A 23,810-nucleotide genomic window follows, 5' to 3' on the forward strand; every position below is an offset into this window, starting at 1 on the left:
AATGGCTGCTCCATTGGCCCAGAATACTGTCCAGGCCATTTGGCATACTGTAATACTTAAGGCAAGGAACCGATAGTATTGATTAGAGCCATAAAAGCATAGGCAGGAGCTATACACCTGTCCTACCCCACAGCTCCATGCAACATTGCCAATTTATGTCCTCAAGGCTGAGCAGCCCAAACAAGCCTGATATCCTAAGCAGATACTACCAACTGTGGACCACTGTATGCTAGGCTGAGACCATCAAACTCAGTTCACTTGAAACCAAAGGCAAATTTCATCCCAAGCCTGCTAATGTGAAAGGGAGAGCAACCCCCCCCCCCAGTACCAGCCTTTCCCCTAGCATGAACTGAGCTCCTCAGTCTCTGCCTATTGATGGAAGGAAGAATGATCATATGCTCAAGACACAGGGACTCGGGAGTCCTGGGCTCAGTTCATGCTCTGTCACAGACTCTGTGTGATCCAGGGCATGTCAGTTAGGTTCCAATTTTCAAAGGGGCATCAGGGATTTAGGGACCCAAATCCCACTTCAATAGGGGACAGGCACCTAAAAGCCACAGGGCCCCTTGAGACTCCTAGCCTTTATCTCTAGCTGTAAAATGGGGATGCTATTCAATATTCAACGGGGGAGGGATAGCTCAGTGGTTTGAGCATTGGCCTGCTAAACCCAGGGTTGTGAGTTCAATCCTTGAGGGGGCCACTTAGGGATCTGGGGCAAAATCAGTACTTGGTCCTGCTAGTGAAGGCAGGGGGCTGGACTCGATGACCTTTCAAGGTCAGAACTGGAAGGGACCTTGATATCTCCATTAATTTTTTTTTTTTTAATTTTTTTGTTCATGTTGGTGAGGCTGAGATATTCCAGTGCGAGGGGCCAGGCAGACAACTGTACTAGGGGGTGGGATGGCCTCAAACACTCACACTCTCTGTTCCAGCTTCTGTTGCTGAGAATCGTACGTTTGCTTCATCTTTTCAATCTCAGCTTTTATGTGATCCTGGTTTCCAAGCATCTAAAGGACAAGAATGAATGGGAAGATGAAAGGCATCCTGCAAAAGAGAATGACTGAACTGCAGAGAAAGCTCACTGAGAATGAGAAAAAATTACCAGTTACCTAACGGATTGCCACTTGCTGGGAAGATGTGTGCTAACGGGGGCCAAGTGAAATGCAGGGGAAAGGGCAGACTGAATAGGGAGCAGCTAATACACTACAATACAGCTAATACAATAGGAAGGTTGTGTTAAATCTATCCTGGCTGCATAGGTATCATCATACTAAGAGTGGACTCAGATGAGATGTGGATAGGAGGGTCAGTTTACCATGAGAAACTGAATGGCAGGTACTGAAGCACTAGTCAATATCACACAAATGATGATGCAACTAAGGCAAGAGGCTACTCCAGCCCATCATTCTGGGTTTGCTTTATCACCACCACCTCCAGGAGGTCATCTGTGTCCCTAGCAGAGCTCTCAAGATCCCTCATTTTCACACCATCCATTCAGCCAAGGAATGAAGGCTAATACTCCCTTAACTAGTCAAAGATTCACTGTTGAGCAATTTGAAACATCAGCAGAATACATTGCTGGCGTAAGCAGGCACAGCTCGCTTGACTTCAGTGATTTCTGTGCTCTTTTCCCCTCAGTGGGATACTATGTGGATTGATTGTGCAGCTCTCCCAGCTCTGGGGGCAAGAGAATGGGATGGAGTCTCCTGCACACAGCAGTGCAGAGGTGCTACCACTGAGCCAACCCTTCTGTGAGATTATGGTGAACATGCACTTAGCAGGTAACACAGACCCACTTCCTTTAAAACTCTTGTCTATATCTGCCCAATGAAAATGGCTGGGGGAAGCTCCCAGCTCCTCCAGTTGCAGCCTCTCCTTGCAGAAGTCACTGTATAAAACACTGTATAAAACAATGCAGATCCAGTTTTCTAACAAACAACCTGAAGAGAGAGTACATGCTATTTGGTAACTACACAGCTCTCAAGAAACTAGGTGTAGGCAATTCTCCAAATTCAGTCTGACAGATGTTTTGCATGGGGGAAGGGTGGGCAGGGAGGATGAACCCCACACAATAAATAATCACAAGTACACAGCTCAGATACACATGCAGTGTTCCACACTCACATGTCTCTCCAATTTTCGACGTTCGTGTTCAGAGGCAACTATATCTTCTGGCTGATTTCAAAAAACAGAACAGGGCAGTGGTCAGATTCTGGTCTCTTGGTGGAAGCAAGGAGATCAGACTACCTAGGAGGCCAGACAAGTCCATACCTTCACTTTCCGGGCAGAGAGGCGGTGGACCACAGCCCGCACCCTTTCCAGCTCAGCTGAGGTTTCATTGGCCAGCGCTTGGGACGGGGAGTTGTTACTCCATGACTGAGGAAGGGAGCTCCTGGTGTTGACCAGGTTTAGCAGCTCTATGCTCAGCTCTTCATTCTTAGCAACCTGCAAAGTAAAACAAGAAGGGAACTGTTTCATTTCTTAATCTTTCCCCTCTCCAGCTCTCAGTGTGTATTATTCATCATGCACATGCAGTTCTTTGTATACACAAAGCATTCACTCTTATCCCTCTGGATAGCAGATTTTTTCTCTCACCTGTCTGAATATGGTGGTGAACTATTTAATTCTCATGAAAAGGCAGGACTGGTACCATTAACTAGAACCAGCTAGAGAGAGCAGAGGTGTTGCTGTGTGATTTTTTTCCTTACACAGCTTTGCCAATGTCCCTCAATTCTCCCCTGCAGCATCCATGCTATTCCAGTTCTGGAGCCCTCACACAGCTCTGCCATTCAGGACTTGCAGGTCCTCCTGCTAATCCTCTTCCCCACCCTCTCAGCTCTGCCAATGCCTCTCACTCCTGACCTGCAGTGCCCCTTACTATTCTAGTCCTGGACCTTTTGTGACCAAATTGAATGGTGTTACAAAAAATGGACAGATATCCTCTAGGAACTAGGCTGATGCCACCCAAGTCATTTCATTTTTGATCTTTATTATAGCTGAACGCAGATCTCCAGAAGTAGATTAACCCACAGCACCACCTAGCCATTCAGATTCAATGCAGTGCCAGTAGGAAGTTGACACATTTTGGAAGGATAAACAGCTTCTCAACTAGAAAGGCTCAGTTACAGGGGATCTGGAGTGAATAGTGAGGGAATTCATATCTCAAGGGAGGATTAAATAACAAAATTCTGATGGGGTTTTTGACTGAGGACAAGTTTGAGTAATTGTTACCAATTCGCTGAATCCTGGAGGATGTGATGCTTTGGTAACCTTAGTCATCCATTTCAATAATGGGTGATCAAAAGATAACATAGGGTGGGCTGAGGCAGTGACGGGAGGAGAAAAGAGAGACTGACAAACGGATGAGAGATACAGCTGTAAAAGCTGACAGGAGCTCCCAAGGAAAAGAAAGGCTGCATGAGATTTTGCTTTATGTGGATAGCTACAGGGAGACAGGACCAAGATTTGCAAAGGGCTATTTTAAGGAAGTTGCACAACCTCCCAATGTCCCTGAAGAACCCCACAGCACCCTCCGGTAAATCAGAAGAAGTATTGTATTGATTTAGATGGAATATATGGGCCAAAGGTGTTAATACAGTCACTGTCCAACATTAAACGGTGTTAAACAAGATCTGGGTTTGGTATTCAGAGACCTCAGCTTGCTTGGTACTATGGCAAACACACCATTAAAAATCCTTTTAACCTTTTGTTAAAGACAAAGAAAAGAAGGGAAAAAAGAGATAAAGGGTTTGAAATGTAAAGTATGAAATAAGACATTCATCGTAATAACATCCCCATTCCCTTTTCCATTGGAGAGAGCTTTCAAAAGAAATACCCACCCCCTTGGTCGGACATTCTCTTAGATGGTATCTGAAATGGAAATAACTGCAACCTTGGGGCCAAAGAGAAGAAGTTAGTTTAGATGGGCTTGAGCTGTCATTGTTGCTGTTGTTGTTATAATCCAATCCTGTTTCATCCCAGGCAGTGTTTGGGATTCAGCTGGAACTGGAAGAGATGGCGATGTTATCAGGGTCCCTCTCTCTGGCCAGTCTGGATATCTCTGAGGATTAGAACGAAGGAGGTCTGGAATCCCAGGAGACAGTGGAGATGGCAGCTATTATGGTGAAGCTCGCTCCAGTAGCCTCTGTCTGTTCTTCTGTATTTTCCTCCCAAAGCCTCTTTCTTCAAGGACCCACAAGGGGTGTGATGGCTGGAATAGCCCATCTCCCCATTATTTTGTCCACCAATTAGGCCTAATGTCGGACACATCGATGTTAGTTAATTGATTTCTGGATCCACATTTTCTTGTTTACCAGGCATGATCTTAACACAGTCCTTGAGCTATATCAGGAGGCCTTTGGGTTCAGACTAATTCAGTCTTTTTATCTCCCTTTTGCACCTTTCCCCATCATCATTTGTTATTATTGCATATTGGGACATCTTATGAATTTTCTTTTCTTTCTTTCTTTTCCTTCAACAGTTGAGCTCACAAGGTAAATTTGTAGGCCCAGTTAGCACAATAGAAGCTTCTCCTTATCTCCCTTACACAGCAATCCTGATCCTTTCAGGGTGGATGGCCCAGTTTGGAGGCAGTTTACATGGCCATTTGGGGGCCTTGCAATGGCTGATCTGCACACCGCCAACATCAAAATCCACACATACACACACACACACACATACACACCCCTGCAAAGAAGGGTAGGGCTGAGTGTAGACCACAGATTAACTGACTTGAAAGAGGATTTACAATAAATTTGCTAACAGTCTCAAAATGACTGACTGACATCTTAGAGGACGGACTTCTCCAAAAGGGCCGTATGGCTAAAAAGGCCAATCCAGCCAATCTCATTTGTCTTGGACAGACACAGAGCAATTTTTGAATAGAAACACAGAATTGTTTTCATAATGCTTTGGAGACTCTCCCTGTTATTTACAAGAGCTCACAAATGAGTTCACAGAGATGCTTTTGGGCCAAGCAGCCATGACAACACACTGGCAAGTTCACAGACAGCTCATAATTAGAAGAGTGTCAGAGGCTCATTGTGTCCTGAGGAGACCACTGCGGGTTTTGAACCTGAGGCTCCTTTTGAAAAATCTGTACTGAAAAAATAATGAGCAAAAGCCACACATTGTGACTAGTCCCAGCTAGCTAATTGAAAATCACTCAATTCCAGCAGTGAGTCCAGTGGTTAAGGCAGGGGACAGGAAGTCAAGAGACTACTGATGAAATCTTGGCCCCATTGATTTCAATGAAACCAGGATTTCACCCTAGATTTCTAATCCTGACTCTGCCACTGACTTGCTGTGAGACTGGGCAAATCACTTAATCTCTGTGCTTCTATTTCCATACCTGTAAAATGGGTCTATTGACACTTACCTACCTTTGTAAAGTGCTCTTAGATCATTGGCTGAATATACTAGATATTATTACTATACCATTAAAACTATAATTTAAATTTTAAAGGGACATGTCAACTTGAAAATCACATTTCCACCTGAAAATTGCATACCTCCCATGGATAAAAAGAAACTAAGATTACTAAAAGAAAGTACCCCAAAAAATCCTTCTCCATTTGTTCAGTATGTTTATTCTGACAATATTTTATGTGTAGTTTCACTGCAGTTTCACTGTTTTGTTTACGGTCCATTACACATCCTTGTTCATGCACTAACAAATAAGGCTGCTCTGTGAGGAGCTCACATTCATGCTCTTTCCCAGGCCCTACAGGAAGATGTTCTCCAGCAACAGCAAAGTAGAAATTGAAGAGGCAGCAGGCAGGCATGTGCACAGAGGAGGAGAGCAGCATCAGTGAGAGCAAAGCCTGCATTGTGAGGAAAACTCAGCAGGTTAGCAGGTCTCACTCACCTCCTGTTCATGTTCTTTGCCCAGGGCCATATAATTGCTTTTCAGAATGATGTACTCATCAGCCAGCTCCTTGCGATTGGTCTCTACAGTGTGCAGGCGTTCCTGTAGGGCATCATGCTCCCCAGTGACCTTCTCATCATGGAGCTCCAACTCCAGAATATGGTTCTCCAGGGTCAGGATCTACAGTGTGCAGGAGGCACAATTAGACTCTACAACAGGAACTGAGTGGGGCAGTGTAACATTCCGAGGTTTTCACTTGGACAAACAGGTTCTCATCGGGCTTAGCGCACAACTGACAAGTTTGGGAGTGCATTTCAATGCTCATGCAAGTGAAGGGAGAATGACAGCTCTAGCAAGAGTCAGGGACAAACTGTGGGTATTAGGTGCACACCAAAGATTCTAGATTCTAGCCCTAGAGTCAGTGTATCTGACAGAGGATGATTTAGAAGAGCAGCAGAGATGGGTTAATGCATACAGAATGTAATGCAGTATTATAGTGCCACGTACCATATTTTTCAGTTCAAAGTTCTCTGCCTCATACTGCTCTCTCATTTTGTTTGTCTCGATCTGGAGATCAATGAGGTCCTTAGAAATCTACGAGAGACACAAATGAGACTGGACTGTAATCTTAGGTACAGAAATCCGCAACAGGAAATTCCAGTTTCCTGAAATGAGGGCTTACAGGACACAAGTGGGGTTTCAAGGACAATGAGAGGTAAGATTTCTTCAAAAAATTACTTTTGAAATCAGAGATATTTTACCCTGTAGAATCTGTTCAAGAGACTCTGTGACTCCCCCTTTATGCGAAGGTGGTATATGCCTGTTCCAGTTTGCCGGGTGTGACAGACCCAGACCAGTGGGGTACAGGAGTCTGGTAGAGGGCAAATATACTGATCACGGGATGAGTAGTTTTCTGTTCCCTGAGTGACCAGAGCAGGGGCTGCACTAGAGTAATCAGGAACCTGCTAGAACCAATTAAGACAGGCAGGATAATTAAGACACCTGGAGCCAATTAAGAAACTGCTAGAATCAATTAGGACAGGCTAGCTAATCAGGGCACATGAGTTTAAAAAGGACCTCACTTCAGTTTGTGGTATGCATGTGAGGAGCTGGGAGCAAGAGGAGCTGAGAGTGAGAAGACATATTGCTGGAAGACTGAGGAGTATAAGCATTATCAAACACCAGGAGAAAGGTCCTGTGGTGAGGATAAAGAAGGTGTTGGGAGGAGGCTATGGGGAAGTAGCCCAGAGAGTTGTAGCTGTTGTGCAGCTGTATCAGGAGGCACTCTAGACAGCTGCAGTCCACAGGGTCCCGGGCTGGAACCCGGAATAAAGGGTGGGCCCTGGTTCCTCCCAAACCTTCCAATTCCTGAGCAGACACAGGAGGAGTTGACCTGGACTGTGGCCCCTACCAGAGGGGAAGGTCTCTGGGCTATTTGCTGACCCACATGGTGAATCTGTGAGGCGAGAAAATCCACCAATAAGCGCAGGACCCACCAAGGTAGAGGAAGAACTTTGTCACACAGGGTAATGCCAGACTAGCCAGCCTGACAAGGTTTATGAAAAAGAGAAGCCCTTGTATTTATGTTTCCAATCTGTGGGCCAAATCCTACGGTCTTCACTCAGATAAATGTCCCACTGAAGATAATGGGAGTTCTGCCTGAGCAGCGACTGAATCGGGACTAAGGATTTGGCCAAGAGAAAGCAGGCTAGCCTCCAGGAATGCTTGTGAGCCTCAGTTAAAGTTCAGGGACTGCCATTGAGGCCAACACTTCAGCGTTACCGATTATGCCAACAGGTCTAGACCAATAATATAAGCACAAAAGAGATCTGCAAGCAGACATGCCTCTTGTGATCTGAGCACCAGCTTATTATGGAGGCACTGACCACGGCTCCATAGGTAAAGCTGAGAAGAGTTTTGCACCTTAATATTAAAATATAGTGATGCTGAGACACATCAGCTGAGAACTGTGGAGACACCCAAGACTGGATTCCCTTATAACCCCAAAGAGGAAGAGTATAAAGGGCAAGTAAAAACTATGAAATTAAGTGATCACGTTCTGAGACATCTCAGCCTTTTCCAGAAGGAAGTGATGTGGAATAGAGGCTATCTGGAAGTTGACATAGTGCACCAGTCCTAGCCTTCCCCAGCAGAAGTAACTAGAAGGAATAAGTAGAGTAGCCCTGGCTGTTGGGGAGTGCACGTTTTTATAGACCTTCAGGGAGAATATCTTTACATTTCCCAAGAATTCTACATACCCATATATTTCTGGGCTCAGTGGGGTTCAACAGCTCAAGTACCTCCAGCTCCCAAGGTGCATGCATTACCTTAAGTTTCTCCTCCTCACTGAAGACCAGTCTGGATGACAAGTCTGTTTTGGAACCAGCCAGCTTCCCCATCTTCTCCTGCAGTTCTTCAAGCTTTCTGTACAGTCTTTCATTCCTATCCTGCAGCTGCACCTGGGTACACAAAACAACTCCAGTGACTCCCTATGCTGAGCAGAGACAAGATCTTCTCCCCCATGCACAGCACTGCACAGATAGCCAGGTTGTGGGAAGGGAAGCTTACATGATGAGAAAACACAGCTTTCTGCATACAGTGGCTTTAACAGATTGGAAAGGGGGTTGTCAGTTGCCATTTTCATCCTGCGATTAGGATCAAGTTTTCAAAATACCTGACTCAGTATGCAGGAAAGGCACTGAAGACAAATTTGCATTTCACACTTACATTTTCATTGGTGAGGCACTGGACCTGTTCTCGGAGGGTGCTTATGCTCTCACTCTCCATGGCACTCCTAAGATCCATGTGTTCATATAGTCGGTGCTGAAGGGCCAGGATCCTTGCCCAGTACTGAGTAAGCAATGACTAAGGATCAAAGAAAGAACCGGAGATGGGATTTTGGTGACAAAAATCTTTATCTGCCAATAGTTCTTTCCTCTATGGATAGCATACACAGGGTTGCTATCAACTCAGGTTGCTAGAGGGTGTGGTTTTCATTTTGTTTGAGGTGGAGCAAATGACTACACCTGCTCCTAGGAACTGCCAAAGAGGAAGCGACTAATGACACATCCAGTCTGGTATCCTGATTGCTCCCATGGCATATACTAGAGGTTTCAAAGGAAAGCTCAGCAGATCCCCCTCTTTGTTGTATAAGGGTCTCAGTAAACATCTCACTTGTATCTTTATTGTATTTTTCCCATATTCTTCCTATCTGATCATATTCTTTTAAATAACTAAATGTTCTTTGTCAGATCATTGTAACCCTTCTATTCTGGGCAGGATACTGCAATAAGACAGCAATCTATACATGCAACAGAGACATGGGTTGGTCTGCTTCAGTCTCAGGAAGTGGTTTCACTCAGACATATCCTAGAAGAATGACATTCCTGAAATGTAGAACCTGGGATGAATTCAGTGTAAAGAGGAACTCTGCCTGTACCTTTCCAGAACCAGTGGAACACAAAGAAGTTATTCTGTACTGAGATGTCTCTGATCTGGAGAAATGAGGCTAAACTGAAACACACAAAACTGGGACTGCCATCTTCTGATGTGCCACTTGCTGATTGCCAGGCATATGCCAAGTGGACTCTCATTACACTGAAGGGGGGAGTCAAAATATTTATTCTGAGGTTTTCACCCATCCCCTAATCCTTGGTTTATAAAGCACCCTCTCCCTATAGATGAAGTATACGTACCCTGTGTCTGGAACGGGAAAAAATCTTTGAAGGAGGTTGAAATGCTATTCTATAACTAGCCGCTGGGGGTGGAAAAGAGCTTTGCCTCTACGCTCAGGACAGATCATCATCTCCAATGTTTCCAGCCCATGATGGTCTGAGAACACTAATGCTGGGCAATATCAAAAGATGTTGGGTTCAGGTTTGAGTTTACCTGCTAAATTCAGAAAATTCAAAATATCCATAATCACATGCCACCAAGCAGCACTGAGGTTTTTGGGATGGGGCAGAAGTGGCAGGAGAGAAAGCACAGCAGGGGGAAAGTAGCCAACCTTCTCATCTTTTCTGTGCTCTGGTCTCCCACAGTGCAAAATTTCCTAGGGCATCATCACAAAATGAGGATGCAAGCACCACATCACCAAACTCAAACATCCACTGGTTGAATTTAGTCTGGCTGGTTGAATTTAGATATGAATCATGCACTTGAACATACGTTTGTATCTTTTGGTGACCTATTAAGCCAGCCCTGTTTTTAACCCAATGAACAATGCACTATGAACCCAACCATCATATTGACACAGATGTTGCAGTTTAAGCAGCCATTAATATTCAGTGTTCAGCAACCCAGCCCTATTAAATGTCTAGATTCCTCCCAGAAAAGATTGAGCTGAGGCCAGAATCTAGGGATTTGGGATCTATACTGTACCTCTACAAAGTATTCATTTAAAACAGGGAAGTTCTTAACTTGTGAGAGAGCTATACAGGTCTTCAGCACAGCCGCTAGGTGCCAAGAATCCAAGGTTGGAGACAGGCAGAAAATAACCATGGTCTTGCTGTTCCCGGCCAGGGCTTCTTCCAGCAACTGGGTCAACTTGGAATCACTGTGGGGAAAGTAAAATAAAACTGACATTGGAATCTATTCCCTGCCATTTCTGAAATTAACTGTAAAGTCTCATCTAGTGCCAACTAAGGGCAGTCAGATGGCAATATCCAAGCTCACCTCTGGAGCTGAGATCATCAACACTCATTCCACTTGTGAAAACTTAAATTATTTTGTTCCTTTGTCTCTTTCTAGTAGCGTATATCACCAGGCATCAGAGCATAGGGAATCCTTCACTTTGCTACTCTCAGCATGGGGGTGTGTCAGGCAGGACCTCAGACACCAGGGCTAGTGATAAAGGTTAGGATTTTCAAAGGAACCTCAGGGAATTAGATATCTGAATCTCAAATCCTACTGAACTTTAATGGGAGTTGAGTGCCTAACAGCTGGTTGGGAATGTTTTGACTCAGCATATTTTTGTCAAAAAATACCAATTTGTCAAAATTGAAACCATTTATGGGAAGTGTCCATTTCAACAAAATTTCCTATTTGGGAAAAAATTGGAAAAATTTCCAAATTGTCAAAACGTCCTGTTTTGACATATTCAAAATGAAAAATTCAGGTTTCTTGGTTTGAAATAGATTTGTGTTTTGAAATTAATTCTAGTAAAAAAAATTTAAATGTCAAAAGGTCAAAATTGAATGGAAACATTTTGACAGACCCGAACCAAAACACTTTTTGGATTTTCAGTTTGCAAAAATGTTTGAGATTAAGTTTTCACCCCGATTTGAGATGAGAAAGTTTTTCCAAATCTCAAAAATTTTCCTGAGATGGGAAAACCATTTCCCACCTTGCTCTAGTGCTTAACTCCCTGGGGTTACTTTGAGAACCCCAGTCTATGGAAACAGCCAGTTTGGCTGAATGGGACACCAGTCTTACGCTTTGGACTATTTAATCTCTCTTACCCCATTTCAATCAGATGCTTCCTGCATGTGTTGTCCCAAGTCTTCCTGGCTATGTTCCAGCAGCATGCGTCTGAGCTGGCCTGAGTGAGGTTGCCCATCTCACCTACGCCCTCTCTTAAGCATTATTTTCACAACACCCCTAGTTTCAGCCTGCTCAAGGAACAGACAATATATTGCTCCCCAATTCAGGCCTTTTACAAGACAGTACAACATTTTACTCACTAGACCATCAGGCAGTCCAGAATTTTTACTTAAACTGCTTGTATGCCATCTCTCATCCTGCTTGTGCAGCCCTTTAATGAATACAGGGCATTCCATCAATGCAGACCATATAATAGGAAAGGCCTGCACAGTGCAGCTTATACACTGTGAGCCAGATTCTGAGCTCAGTCACAACAGTGTAAATCCATTGACTAGGATGGAGTTACTTGGGGTTTACACAAGTGAGACAGAGATCACACACTGGCCCTGAATGCAGAAAAATGGCCACTAAGACAACATTCACTGTAGTTGATCATTCAATTTGGATATGGGTAGAATCATAGAATATCAGGGTTGGAAGGGACCTCATCATCTAGTCCAACCCCCTGCTCAAAGCAGGACCAATTCCCAACTAAATCATCCCAGCCAGGGCTTTGTCAAGCCTGACCATAAAAACCTCTAAGGAAGGAGATTCCACCACCTCCCTAGATAACCCATTCCAGTGCTTCACCACCGTCCTAGTGAAAAAGTTTTTCCTAATATCCAACCTAAACTTCCCCCACTGCAACTTGAGACCATTACTCCTTGTTCTGTCATCTGCTACCACTGAGAACAATCTAGATCCATCCTCTTTGGAACCCCCTTTCAGGTAGTTGAAAGCAGCTATCAAATCCCCCCTCATTCTTCTCTTCTGCAGACTAAACAATCCCAGTTCCCTCAGCCTCTCCTCATAAGTCATGTGCTCCAGCCCCCTAATCATTTTTGTTTCCCTCCGCTGGACTCTTTCCAATTTTTCCACATCCTTCTTGTAGTGTGGGGCCCAAAACTGGACACAGTACTCCAGATCAGGCCTCACCAATGTTGAATAGAAGGGAACGATCCTAGCCATTTGGTCCCTAGTCTGTAACAGTGAATGGGATTCTTCCGTCCTAAGTGCAGGACTCTGCACTTGTCCTTGTTGAACCTCATCAGGTTTCTTTTGGACCAGTCCTCTAATTTGTCTACGTCCCTCTGTATCCTGTCCCTACCCTCCAGCGTATCTACCACTCCTCCCAGTTTAGTGTCATCTTGCTGAGGGTGCAATCCACGCCATCCTCCAGATCATTAATGAAGATATTGAACAAAACCGGCCCCAGGACCGACCCTTGGGGCACTCCACTTGAAACCGGCTGCCAACTAGACATAGAGCCATTGATCACTACCCGTTGAGCCTGACAATCTAGCCAGCTTTCTATCCACCTTCTAATCCATTCATCCAGCCCATACTTCTTTAACTTGCTGGCAAGAATACTGTGGGAGACCGTATCAAAAGCTTTGCTAAAGTCAAGGAATAACACATCCACTGCTTTCCCCTCATCCACAGACCCAGTTATCTCCTCATAGAAGGCAATTAGGTTAGTCAGGCATGACTTGCCCTTGGTGAATCCATGCTGACTGTTCCTGATCACTTTCCTCTAAGTGCTTCAGAATTGATTCCTTGAGGACCTGCCAGCTGATTGACTACCTGGTAGAAAGCCACCAAGGACTTCTTCAGCAGAAGCTTCTCTCTTAAACTCCCACCCCACAGGTTCTCAGTGAGGTTCTCTGTTCCAGGAAGATCTGCAATTTTCAGCCAGCACCTGACTGGACTAGGCTATTTATGGAGATGCTGCGAGAGAGACAGGAAAAAAAAAATCAGTCAGAACTCAAAGAACTGAGGCAGTTAGTTAGAGGAACCAGGATCTGAGAGTCTCCAGAGTCATGCAGAGCAGGATCCTTGTCTGACTCTGCAGACTCTGCTACCAGAAGCTAGGTAGACAAAGGATTGGCTTACAATCTAAACGGAGGCTTAAGAGTCAGAAAGAATGGAAAAGAGCAAAGCTTTCAAATGTGTTTCTTGCACCTTCTTCTGAAGCATCTGGTACTGGCCATTGTCAGGCACAGGATACTGGATTAGATGAACCATTGGTCTGATCCAGTACAATTCCTAGGTCAAGTCCTAGCACTTCCTTAGTTAACACTTAGCAATGGTAAGTTGGCTACATTTGAACATAATTTATAAGGGACAAAGAAATAAACATGAGAAAATGCATTAAGACACAGATGTGAAAACCCAAACTCTGAAACCCTAGGTCCACACTCACCATCTGCAGGTTAAAGTGAGTGATGATGCTGGAATGGTTCGAAGTCAGCCTATAGTTGCTCACAACCCCAGTTCTGCATGCCCAGCCCTGGCAGAATACTGTGGTGGCTTCTGCTGCTGAGGACACCATCATATGGGACAGCCCCTGACAACCAAGAGAGCATGACTGGCTGACACAGCTAGTATTTGAGTGTTGATAACTACATGGGCTAGAATCATGGCCCCCATGTCCTCTGATCCACATCTGACCCAAATTATGTGGCAGGAATCCCAGAATCATATGGTTCTAATACCACAAGGCATCCCCCATGACTGTCCTCACTCCAGGACAGGCCGATATGACTGGAACAGTATCCCTTGCTTTCTGGGATATTAAATTTCTCTCCCACTATTGGGCAGGGAGGGAAGTGATTTTACATTTAGGAGAGGAAGTTGAATTCTTCATTTCCCATCCCAGCAAGCCTTGAGTCTATTGAGTCATAGGTTCCAAGGCCAGAAGGGACTACTGTGATCATCTACGCTGATCTCCTGTATAACACAAGCCATAGAACTTCCCCAAAATAACTCCTAAAGCAGATCTTTTAGAAAAACCTCCAATCTTGATTTAAAAATTATCAATGATAGAGAATCCATGACTATTGGTAAATTGTTTCAATGGTTAATTACCCTCACTGCTAAAAATGTATACTTTATTTCCTGTTTGAATTTGTCTAGCTTCACCTTCCAGTCATTGGATCATGTTATACTTTTTTGTCTGCTAGATTAAAGAACCCATTATCAAAATATTTGTTCCTTATGTAGGTATTTACAGAGTGTGATCAAGTCACCCCTTAACCTTTGTTGGCTGCCCCCCTGCATCCTTACCACAGTGATGGAGAAGAACATTAGGATATGTTTCCAGTAAAACAATATAATACTTTAAGCCTCTGAAGTATCATTAGATTTAGAGATGGGCCTAAACCAAAACCCATATACAAACACCCCCATGCTCTTATTTAATCAAGCCCCATGCTCCAGGATAGGTAATAGATACTGTTGGACAATCTACTTTCTTGCATTTCTTTCTTGAGCTCTACAATATTCACAACCTCTGTCCCATCCTCTTATCAACAGGATGTCATAGAATCATAGAAGATTAGGGTTGGAAGAGACCTCAGGAGGTCATCTAGTCCAGCCCCCTGCTCAAAGCAGGACCAACTCCAACTAAATCATCCCAGCCAGGGCTTTGTCAAACCGGGCCTTAAAAACCTTGGTCCTTGAACCTTATTCAAGCTGCAGCTGATAGCTAGGAGGGACCCTCCCAAACCAATCTTCGTCCAGCTGAGCCAAGGAGTGGAAAGATGGCCAAATTCTGAAGCAAGACACATTTTGAAGTTAGCTCTTCCAAAAGCCTTTTGCTTGCCCAAATTAAATGATGTCCCGGGAGACGTGAAGGCCCTCCACTGCCCAACACCCATTTGACTGGTGGTGATCTTCAAAGGGAGTCCTGCCCAGTCCTTCTCAGCCCTCATTCACACTCAGAAATGGCCCCAGCTCAGCCATCAATGACGATGCACCAGTGCTGCCTCCTAAATGTAGACCAAGACATAAAGGAGTTTCCAGCAATGAACTAGTCAATGTGTACCCCTGGATATAAGTGAGATAAATCCTAATTAGTTCAATCAGTGCCAACTCTGGTTTGCTCTTGTCTACATGGTACAGCCACACGATTACTGGCCAGTGGCTGAGTTGGAATTATTCCCAAGCATAGATAATACTTTAGTCAAAATGGTAGTTGAGATGTGAGACCATAACGGTGGTGTGCAGGCCATGAGGGTTAAAGCTGGGAGAACTTGATGAGTGATTGTCAAGACTTAAAGAAATGCAAGTTCTTAATCCCCATGTTTTGTTATCCTTTTCATCATCTCTATTATTCCTATTGGTCACATGAGTTTAGATAAGAACCTGTCTCTTATGTGTGGATAAAATGCAATGCTCTGAGAGAGCCACAAGTCTGAGTAACTTCTCAGTGTCTGTCCAAACCTAGACTCAAAAAGACAGGGAGTGAAGAAAAGAGGGGGATGGGGAGGGATGTAGGCTCCATCTTGAGCAGAGTATACCAGCTCTACATTAGTGGCATCTGGTCCAGGTTGCTACATGAACATAGAAAGGGACCAAGAGGCAGAGCCATTCTGGGGCTTATGGGAAGGAGAACCTAATGAAATATGCAATTATGGCTTATTCTTCTGCAAAAGCAACCGACACCACTGAAGTGATTTCATAAGAGGATTAAAACAGTGACAAGAATTCTCAGTCTCTTCACACCTACAGCCACATCCACATACCAGTGCTGGGATATACAGAAGCTGATAGTGGGTGTTTCAGCGAACTAATAATGAGACCCACACCCCCATCTGCCAAGCACAGTTGGGCCTGTAGTATAGACATGGCATTAGAATCCAAGGCTAGTTCTCTGATTCCAGAATATAGCCTCTGAGCATAATCAGAGGCCTGGTCTACACTAGAAAATTAAGTTGGCATAATTACTGTGTTCAGGGGTGTGAAAAATCCACCGCCCAGAACAATGTAATTAAGCCAACCTAAGTCCCTGTGTGACCAGCACTACACTGATGGAAGCATCTTCCATCGATCTAGTTACTGCCTCTTGGGGAGGTGGACTACCTACTATGCTGATGGGAGAATCCCTCCTGTTGGCACATAGGTAGTGTCTACACTGACGTGCTATAGAGACAGCTGCAACAGCACAGCTGTGCCACTGTAGCACTTTAAGTGTGGACAAGTCCACAGTCACTTACTCAGATACCAGTTCTGGGATGCATATGAAGCCTTAAAAAACAGGAGTACTTGTGGCACCTTAGAGACTAACAAATTTATTTGAGCATAAGCTTTCGTGGGCTACAAGTGGGATGTAGCCCAAGAAAACTTATGCTCAAATAAATTTGTTAGTCTCTAAGGTGCCACAAGTACTCCTGTTCTTTTTGCAGATACAGACTAACACGGCTGCTACTCTGAAACATATGAAGCCTTGATTCATACATCAAGTGATTAACACTCCGCTTCCATCCTACAATCGCTGCACAATCCATATAAAAACACTAGCACCCTTGGCCTCTCACAGTACATCTACACTGCAAAAAAAAAAAAAAAAAAAAAAAAAAAACACCATGGCAGCAAGTCTCAGAGCCTGTGTGGACTGGTTTGGACTCATGCTAACAGGGTTAAAAATTGCAGTTTGAGCTTGAGTGGGAGCCTGAGCTCTGAAACATGGTGAGAAGGGTGTGTCTCAGAGCTCAGACTCCAGACCGATTGGGAATGTCTACAGTGATGTTTTTAGCCCCTAGCGCAAGCCTTGCAAACACAAATCAGTTGGCCTAGGCTCTCAGACTTGCTGCAGTGGTTTTTTGATTGTTGTTTTTTTGCACTGTACACATACTCTGAGAAACAAGATTCTCAAGCCTATACAGTATAGCCACCAGTTCAGACAATTTCACTAAACTACTTCATAAATGCTTTAACACTTGTGCTGAGTTGGATGCTTCTGGTTCAACTAGATCTCTGTTTTGCTTTATGTTTCTGACACTTCAAAATGGCATAACACTGAAAACACAGACATTATGTATTATGAGGTTTAATAATTATAGGTGTTTTAAAACCTTTTAACTGAGCATCCAGGGACCCTACAAATGGTTCTCTGTCAGCTGTGCTCAGTAATTTCTCCTTCTTAGGTTCGTGAACTGGTGTATTGTGATAGTTAGATAACACGTGAAAAGATTATTTTTATCAGGGCGAACTTTTTTATTTAAATTGGATTTTTTTGATAAAATGCTTTTTGAGGAAAAAAAAACCCTATCTAAAGATAGTTTTAATTAAGATAGCTCAAAATATCTCATCATGAAATAGGGATTATAAATTCTAATTCTATAGTATTAGACAATATATTCTTGTAATGTTTAAGAAAAGTTTTGTAAATGAGTTCCAATAGTTCATGGATTAGGGACCCTTATGGGGTTCCAGGGGCTTCTGTATAGATTATTTAGGTTAATCTTTCTATCTACCCAATGGGATTCAGTGTTCAGTCTAGAAGATACCATCAGAGATGCTTAGTTTTGCAGTTCTCAAACTGTGGATTTGTGTCTCCAGAAATAACATGCTTGTTAACAGCAAATAAATAAATATAGAGAGGTGAGAAATAACAGGCCTCAACCCTATTGTCCCTCTGCAAATTTGTGTACACAGAGTCAATCCCTTACCCCTCTCTAAAAGTGCAAAGTTTCAAAAAGTTCAATAAATAGAAGATTGTTGGGGGCAGAATAGATCTGGACAAGAAGTCTGGAGATAAATGTGAGAAGGGAGGGAGAGGCAGTAGAAACAAAAGTGAAACTGAGCAGCATATTCCAGAACGCTTGAGGTCTGAGTGTAGCCTTCATTGATTTGAGATCTATCATATCCAGCAGGCCATAAAAGAGACCCAGTTTGGGAATATTTTAATGAAGTTCCTCTACCTGTGGGTAAGACATGCATGCGTGCAAAATACAAACAGTGCAACAAAGAAATGCAAGGCCTGGTTTCCCGAATGACATAATCATGAGAAGTATTTCTTCCCAGGAGGAAGCTGCATTGAAGATGATGAAAGGAACATGTCTGAACATGCAGGATCTTCAGGTTGGTAAACTTTTTTATTTTATATTTCTTTAAGGACTGCCTGTCTTCCTTCTAGACTATTCTTGAATTCTCATGTTTAAGCAAAAAAAATATAGTTGTTACTCTATGGTACTATCATTTTAGATGCAGTTGTGATAAAAAAAATAAATAGCTGAAATTGGCAGATCTTCCTTTTACAATTTCATCTTTAAAGTAGTACTGAGTGTCAGTGAATGCAATGAGTAATATTAAATGAGCAGTATGGGAATAATAATTAAATAACTACACTGACTTATTTTGTTTAGAAGAATCCATCCTCAACATACAGGATTCTGAAGACTATTTAGCTTCAAGATCATCATTTTTGTATATCATTGGCAGAGAACTCTGAAACTGGTGTTTCAGTCACATCATGTATATCACATAGCCACAGTATATCACCTGTAGCAAACAAACAAACAAAATCTCCAAAATCCAGAAACAACCATAGATAAGTTTGTGATAAGAACCAGCAGATTACAAAAAGAGGTAATTGATGAAAAAATTGCCTAGTTTGTTTATGCAACAAGCTCTCCTTTCTGTATGATTGAGAACCCACACTTCATTAACATGGTTCAGTCATTAAGACCAGGATACAGTCCACCCAACAGAGCAGATGTCACAGGCAAATTGCTGGATAAAGTGTATGAAAGAGAAATTGAGCAGTGTGCAAAAGGTCTAGAGGGTAAAATTGTTAATCTGAGTCTTGATGGGTGGAGCAATGTCCACAATGATCCTGTTGTATGTGCTTGTGTGACAACAGAAATAAATAATAAATGGAGATATCCCATCTCCTAGAACTGGAAGGGACCCTGAAAGGTCATCAAGTCCAGCCCCCTGCCTTCACTAGCAGGACCAAATACTGATTTTGCCCTAGATCCCTAAGTGGCCCCCTCAAGGATTGAACTCACAACCCAGGGTTTAGCAGGCCAATGCTCAAACCACCAAGCTATCCCTCCCTTCCTTACAGAAACAATTGATACAAGAAGTAGCAGTAAAAGCTATAACAAACTGAAATTTTTTTTTCAAATGTCTAGTACGCAGCTTGGTCACAGACAATGCTGCAAATGTATCCAAGATGAGAAGAAATTATTTAGAAGCGAGGGCCAAGCTAATAACATACGGTTGCAGTGGTTATTTGATGCACCTCCTAGCCAAAGACTTCAGTGTTCCAGAAATAAAGGCTAATGTTGTTGAAATTGCAAAATACTTCTGTAACAACCACTTTGCAGCAGCTGCTCTGAAAAAAGTGGGAGGAACCAAGCTAACTCTGTCACAAGACGTGCTATGGAACTCAGTAGTGGACTGTTTTGAGCACTATATCAAGAACTGGCCTAATCTGATGACAGTTTGTGAACAAAATTGTGAAAAAGAAAATAGATGGCACTGTCACAGCCAAAGTTCTCAACATTTGGCTTAAGAGAAATGTTGAACACATGCCGAGTACTCCAAAGCCTATTTCTGTAGCCTTGAACAAAATGCACGGAAATAGCTGTTTTATTGCTGACGCTGTTGAAATTTGGAAGGAACTGAGTGAGATCTTAACAAGAGAAATATGCAATGACAGTTAAATTACAAGCATTAAAAAAAAAAAAAAAGGGACAAGCACAATCTCCAGCTCATTTTCTTGCAAATAGTCTCAATACTCAATACCAGGGTCAAACCTTAACTGCTGAAGAGGAGTAGGCTATGACATGGACATCCAGCAATCATCTCTCCATAATGCCAACTATAATAAACTTCAGAGCTAAGGGTGAACCATTCAAGAAATATATGTTTGCTGATGATGTTTTAAAGAAAGTCACATCAGTGAACTGGTGGAAGTCACTTAAGCACTTGGATTCAGAGACTGTTGAAGTGATAATCTCACTTTTAACAGCAGTAGCTTCTTCTGCCGGTGTAGAAAGAATATTTTTTTCCTTTGGACTAATTCATTCTAAATTGAGAAATCGTTTGGGACCTGAAAAAGCAGGAAAGCTTGTTTTTCTTTTCCAGATTATGAACAAACAGGAAAATGAAGGTGAAGATGACTGAGTTAGCTGCAGAAGCCAATATTAAGTTTCTCATGTTGACCTGACTGATATAGTCGATGTAAATTTTTTAAATTTAATTTAACTATTTTTGTTAAAAACTATTTTAACAAAAACAAACCTGATTTTAAAAAACTTGAATGTTTAAATTCAAAAATTCATATGCTTATTTTGCTAAAATATTATGTTTGCTGTTGAAGAAAAAATCCAGATACATAATGTTGTTGTTTTAGTTAAACAATTTAAATGTCTGTCTGGTGATGTTCTCCTCCTAGTACAGCATTGCAAGAAAATCCTCCAAATATTAATGATTAACCTGTTGAATTGAAAATAGTTCACCTCCCAATGACTTCATAAATATCTGCTTCAATTACCTTTAGTAAATGAAATAACCAAACAATCATTCATTTTCTGATATAGCTGTAAAACTAATCTGAAAAGTTTTCAAAATAAATCACTTTAAAAATGTACAGTGTGTACCTTCTAAAAATGAAACCTACATCTATCTCTGAGTTGTGAAGAATATGTATTAAGGTTATAACCACCAACAAGAATGCACTTTTATGTAGAAATCCATGATTAAATCGAGTCTTCCTACCTAGCGATTTAAATCAATTTGATTTAAATCAAATCCACCCTGATTTTTATTATTACTATTATTTATTATTTGTATTACCACAGTGCCCAGGAATTCCATGCATGGACCAGGACCCCATTGTGCTAGGTGCTATACAAACAGATTAAAAAGATATTTTTACCTAATATTTTCTTCTGATTTAGAAATGAGGCCAATCCTAATTTACTCCTTAGGAAGTAAATCAGGGCAGAATTTGTCCTTTTGTAGTCATAGCATTTTAATATTTACTTGTTAGTGACATCTCCATCCACTCTCAAGTGCAAAATATTATATATGGCTAATTAATGTGTTTTCTTCCTATCAAGAGCTAAAAACTACATTTTCCTGCTGGGCTTTCCCTCCTGCACTGTGCTTTTAATTCTTCTTCTTCGGCTGTCCCTCAGTGCGAGGATGTAGTCTGCCAAGAGGGTTCATTGGTGGGTTTTAGGTGGCTGAAGAGCCCAATTCATGCCCTGCAGATTTTCCCACAGATGTGATGGGTGTAATGTTGGAAGAGACAGTTGTTGGCTAGAGTGTTGCACCCTTTCTTTCCTCCTTTGTCGCTTCCATCTCATGAGCACGTCTGTTCTCCTCAAAGTGGGCTGTGGCTCGGTGTATGGTGTGGCACCAGTATGTTCTGTTCTGCGCCAAGTCTTCCTGGTTTGTTGGATTGATGCCTCCATTTTTGGCATCAAGATATTTCTTTGAAGGGCTTCTTCTGTCCTCTGTGAGCCCTTCTTCCCTGACTTAACTGAGAGAAGAGTACTTGCTGTGGGAGGCGAGTGTCAGTGTTTCAGTTGGTGTTTCATGACCTGCACTTCTACACTGCTGATGTTAGCTGCAGAGAGAACGCTGATGTTAGCGCATCGGTCTTCTCAGCTGATCCTGAGAATCCTCTTGAGGCAGCGCTGCTGGAACCACTCCAGCCACTTGAGATATGGTCTGTAGGTTACCCAGGTCTTACACACACAGAAAAGGGTGGAAATGGCAGCTGCCTTGTAAACCAAGATCTTGGTGCCAGTTTGCAGATCCCTATCATTGAAGACTCATTTGAGTAGTCTTCCAAAGGATGTGCTGGCACAGCATATCCTGTATTCAATTTCTTTGTCAATGCTGGCTTTTTGGGAGAGGTGGCTGCCAAGGTATGGAATATGGTGCACACTTTCCAGGGATTCTCTGCTGATGGTGATTTGTGGAGTATGATGAGTAGTTTTTGCAGGTAAGGGCTGGTACCTTGGTTTTCCTGATGTTGAGAGAGAGACCCAGGCTGTGATAGGCATCTGCAAAAAGATTTAGGGTGCTTTGCAGGTCGGCCTCTGTGTGAGAGAGGATGACACAGTCATCTGCATACTGAAGGTCAGCGATGCAAATTCTCATGATCTTAGATTTTGTTTGGAGACGTTGAATATTGAGGAATTGGCCATCCATAAAATACTCAATCACGATTCCATCAGGAAGGTGGTCATGGATGAGAATCAGGATCACGGCAAGGTAAATAGAGAAGAGTGTTGGAGCAATGACACAGGTCTGCTTGACACCCGTGCGAATGATGAATGGTTCAGTCTCTGAGCCACTGCACAGAATGGTGGCAGTCATCCCACCATAGAGTAGTCTGATGATGGAAATGAATTTCTGTGGACAGCCAAACCTACACAGCACCTTCCATGGGGCATCACGATTGCTAGAGTCAAAGGCCTTGGTTAGGTCAATGAATGCCATGAACAGTTCCTGGTGTTGCTCTCTGCACTTCTCCTGAAACTTTCGTGCCACAAAAATCATGTCGGTTGTGCATCAAGATGGCCTGAAGCCACACTGTGATTCGGGAAGAAGTTCCTCAGCAAGGGGGAGGAGGCGGTTTTGTAGGATCCGGGCAAGGATCTTCCCTGCAATGGAGAGGAGGGTAATACCTCTGTAGTGCCCGCACAAAGATTTGTCCCCTTTCTGGACTATTGAAACAATGTTGGTGTTCTTAAAAAGTCAGGTGGAATTTCTTTGCAGGTCCAGATTTTATCGAGTAGTTGGCAAAGTTTGTGCTGGAGTTTTGTTCCACCAGCTTTAAAAACCTCAGCTGGGATGCCATCTAGGCCTGGTGTCTTGTAATTTTTTGTTTGGGTGATGGCACGCTGGCCTTCTGCAAAAGATGGAGGATCAGCAAGGTGTTCCTGTAACGATGCGGCCTCTGGCGGGACACAACTGAGAGTATCAATTCAGGACAAATTGCTTAGAGCCAGGCAGTTACAGCTCAAAGCTGGAGTTCCTTTTCTATTAAGGCATGCCACACCAGCCAAACAGAGAGGACTTTGGTTTTAGCCCACTGACTAACCAGAAGTCATACAAGCAATTCCCTCAGATACTCCAGTTCCCTTGTATCACCATCAGCACCACTCCTTATGGTGACGAATGGTTATAAAAACCAATATCCCAGTAAAAGAAAAGAGGTTCTCCCGATCCCAAAGGGCCAAGCCCCAGACCCAGGTCAATATACAAGTCAGATATTACCCACAAATCACGCTGTTGCCAGTCCTTTAGAATCTAAAATCTAAAGGTTTATTCATAAAAAGAAATATAGATGAGAGCTAAAATTGGTTTCACCACCCTCTTGCAACCTCCTCCTAGCCATGGCTAAAGTGGCCATCTATAACACCAGGGAGTGGAGATTGGCTGGGGGGGAGGGGCTACGACTGTGGGGCCTGTTTTCGTTCTTTCATCTGTTCACGCATCCGGGCAGAGTTCCTCTGGCTTCTTTGACACCTTCAAGGAGCAGTGGGCACTGTCTGGGGTTCTCTGCTCGGTGTTCCCTTCAGGTTCCGTACTTTTGACCCTTTGACCTTCACAC

At 43.1% G+C, this 23,810-nt stretch overlaps 2 protein-coding genes across 2 annotated transcripts in view; one reads left to right on the top strand and one right to left on the bottom strand.

Moving 5' to 3' along the window:
- Positions 1-20,465, top strand: part of LOC128844307 (adenine nucleotide translocase lysine N-methyltransferase-like) — a 59,039-nt gene extending 38,574 nt beyond the window's left edge. Inside the window, exons 3-4 of the mRNA XM_054041922.1 lie at positions 18,254-18,310; positions 20,324-20,465. Coding sequence (XP_053897897.1) covers positions 18,254-18,310; positions 20,324-20,362 — 96 coding nt within the window. The 3' untranslated portion in view covers positions 20,363-20,465. The remainder of the gene's footprint in view (positions 1-18,253; positions 18,311-20,323) is intronic.
- CCDC78 (coiled-coil domain containing 78) overlaps positions 1-23,810 on the bottom strand; it is an 87,182-nt gene that overhangs the window by 34,193 nt on the left and 29,179 nt on the right. The window contains exons 4-13 of the mRNA XM_054041918.1: positions 13,650-13,793; positions 13,031-13,174; positions 10,247-10,421; positions 8,594-8,731; positions 8,194-8,325; positions 6,374-6,460; positions 5,867-6,046; positions 2,272-2,445; positions 2,125-2,175; positions 919-1,007 (exon numbers count right to left, since the gene is read on the bottom strand). Coding sequence (XP_053897893.1) covers positions 919-1,007; positions 2,125-2,175; positions 2,272-2,445; positions 5,867-6,046; positions 6,374-6,460; positions 8,194-8,325; positions 8,594-8,731; positions 10,247-10,366 — 971 coding nt within the window. The 5' untranslated portion in view covers positions 10,367-10,421; positions 13,031-13,174; positions 13,650-13,793. The remainder of the gene's footprint in view (positions 1-918; positions 1,008-2,124; positions 2,176-2,271; positions 2,446-5,866; positions 6,047-6,373; positions 6,461-8,193; positions 8,326-8,593; positions 8,732-10,246; positions 10,422-13,030; positions 13,175-13,649; positions 13,794-23,810) is intronic.

Source organism: Malaclemys terrapin, chromosome 10, assembly GCF_027887155.1.
Source record: "Malaclemys terrapin pileata isolate rMalTer1 chromosome 10, rMalTer1.hap1, whole genome shotgun sequence".
Lineage (NCBI taxonomy): Eukaryota > Metazoa > Chordata > Testudines > Emydidae > Malaclemys > Malaclemys terrapin.